This window comes from Salvia splendens, unplaced genomic scaffold (assembly GCF_004379255.2).
Source record: "Salvia splendens isolate huo1 unplaced genomic scaffold, SspV2 ctg332, whole genome shotgun sequence".
Classification (NCBI taxonomy): domain Eukaryota; kingdom Viridiplantae; phylum Streptophyta; class Magnoliopsida; order Lamiales; family Lamiaceae; genus Salvia; species Salvia splendens.
The window spans coordinates 26,718-28,811 of record NW_024598976.1 but is presented as its reverse complement, the minus strand read 5'-3'; the positions used below and the strand labels follow the sequence as shown (position 1 = coordinate 28,811).

The 2,094-nt window shown below is 45.2% G+C and overlaps 1 protein-coding gene across 1 annotated transcript; it reads right to left on the bottom strand.

Annotated features, from left to right (window-relative positions):
• Window positions 1–441: 441 nt before the first annotated feature.
• LOC121789770 (fasciclin-like arabinogalactan protein 2) lies at window positions 442–1,857 on the bottom strand. The gene has a single exon (XM_042188134.1). It carries the CDS (start codon window positions 1,811–1,813, stop codon window positions 581–583), a length of 1,233 nt encoding a protein of 410 aa, XP_042044068.1. The 5' UTR covers window positions 1,814–1,857; the 3' UTR covers window positions 442–580.
• Between the last annotated feature and the right edge of the window lie 237 nt (window positions 1,858–2,094).

The following is a 2,094-nucleotide window of genomic DNA, read 5'->3' as shown; positions in this document are numbered from 1 at the left end:
ACAAATTAGCTGTTTACTTACAAAATTCTAGTTCCTAAATGCTTAATTAGCTGTTTAATGATGGGCTAGCTGTGGAATTGTTTATAAAAGATATATCTGTGGAGCCAATCTTAGCTGAATTTACATAATACTAATACATTGATTAACCAACACTTCTCTCTCTCCAAATGCATTTTTACATTTATATTTTATATAAATAAATTATTCAATTACAGACAATTACTAGTATTTTTTTAAAATTTCATAGGAACCTATTTTTTCTCTGCCAAAGTCATGACCACAACAAATCAAAATTCATGAATAATTGAGGAACATTCACATGCAATTTCATTTGCATAATCTGTATTCATTCATGAAGACAAGCATGCATAATTGAACAAATTTATGCTTTTTCAAAAATAAAACTATACTGTACTATATTTTTTTAAAAAATAAGATCACTTAGAAGAAAGATAAATCCAATATAAAGAAATACAAACCGAATAAGCCAATAACATTACAAATTTTTACAGTAGCAAAAAATAACTTTTATTCAACACAAATCTATTTTCTCAAAAAATAAAAATTAAATTAAAAATTTTCAAAGAAATAAAACACCAAAAACAAAAGCAACACTCAGCGCAACAATCCCGCCACCGCGCGCAACCGTCAAACCGCCGCCATTCGAATCCTCATCCGCCGGCACGTCATTCTCCCCAGCCGGCCCCGGCGACTCCGCAGCCTCCGCCTTCGCAGTCGGATCCGCCTTAAACAGCTCCGTAGGCAGCAAAACCTTATCAATTTTGAAAATCGCGAGCGGATCTTCATCAATCACCGTCCCCTTAATCGTCGCCGTCACCACCCCCGTCTTCAGCCTCACCTCGTCGCCGTCGTTCGCCACCGTGAAATCGAACTTCTTCGCCCCCTCCGTCGCCAGCGTCTGCATCAATCCGTTGCTCACCCGCAACATCCCCAGCGAATTGTACTCCGGCACGCCATGGTACAGCAGCAGCGAATTTTTCCCGGCGCCGGTTAGGTTTTTGTACGCCGGCGAGAACGACTTGATCGCCGCGTCGGAGGGGCAGAACACGGTGAGGCCGGCCTCGACGGACTCCGTGAAGACGTCGGCGACGCCGGCGCCGGCGCCGGCGACGAGATCGGAGAAGGATTTGCAGCCTTGCTTGGCGAGGAGAGAGAGGAGGTTTAGATCGGTGGGGGCAGAGACGGGGGCTTCGGCCTCTGGCGAGGTGAGGACGTTGCTGATTTGGATGACGGAGATGTTGTAGGGCAATTCGTGGATGGATTTGACGAATGTGGCCATGGGAGGGTCAACATCGGAGTCAACAGGGGTGAATCCGACCTTTCCGCCTTTGAAATCGGTGATGTTGACGTAGCCGGAGGTGCCGGCGGCCTCGCCGGAGGCTTGGAAGAGGGTGGAGGTGGTGGTGGAGCCCTTGGTGATTTGGTGGAGCTTTTTGGAGCCGAAGTAGTCGGCGAAGACGTGGAGGGAGAGGATGTTTTTGAGGGTGGGGAGGGGGTATTGGTGGGAGAGGAGGGAGGACATGGCGGCGTTGTCCACGGCGCACACGGTGATCGTGACGCGGCGGTTGATCTCGTCGGCGAGGCGGGTGACGGAGAGGTAGTGGTTGAAGGTGGAGAGGGAGGGGTGGGACCCGAGGATGCGGGTGATGTTGTGGGCCTTGCTCGTCGCTGCGAGGGCGGCGACGGCGAGGAGGAGGATCAATAATTTGATCGGCTTCATGGTAGTATAGTTTTTTTTTTGAAGGGACAACTTTTGAAGAATTGTATATATACACACACCATGCATTTTCATTCCTTGTAATTTAAATATTTTTCAAAAAGTTTAGATATTGACTATAGCATGTTTGTTGGAGGGTCATCGTGCAAGAAGGGAAGAAAATCGAACCAATTGATATGATATCATTATATTGTGGTTCCAAGTTGTGTAGTAGTAGTAGTATAATATTTCTTGGTGGAAAAGTGGTTATAGTGCTTTTTTTATTATGATTAAATGTTTTAGATTTTGTCTTTTTGGATGCTCGGAGTGAAGAAATGTGTTACTAATACCAATATGAGATATAGCTTAATTATTTT

What these genes read in the sequence shown, in the direction of transcription:
- LOC121789770 (XM_042188134.1), bottom strand. Translation starts at nt 1,813, where the DNA reads ATGAAAATGCATGGTGTGTGTATATATACAATTCTTCAAAAGTTGTCC.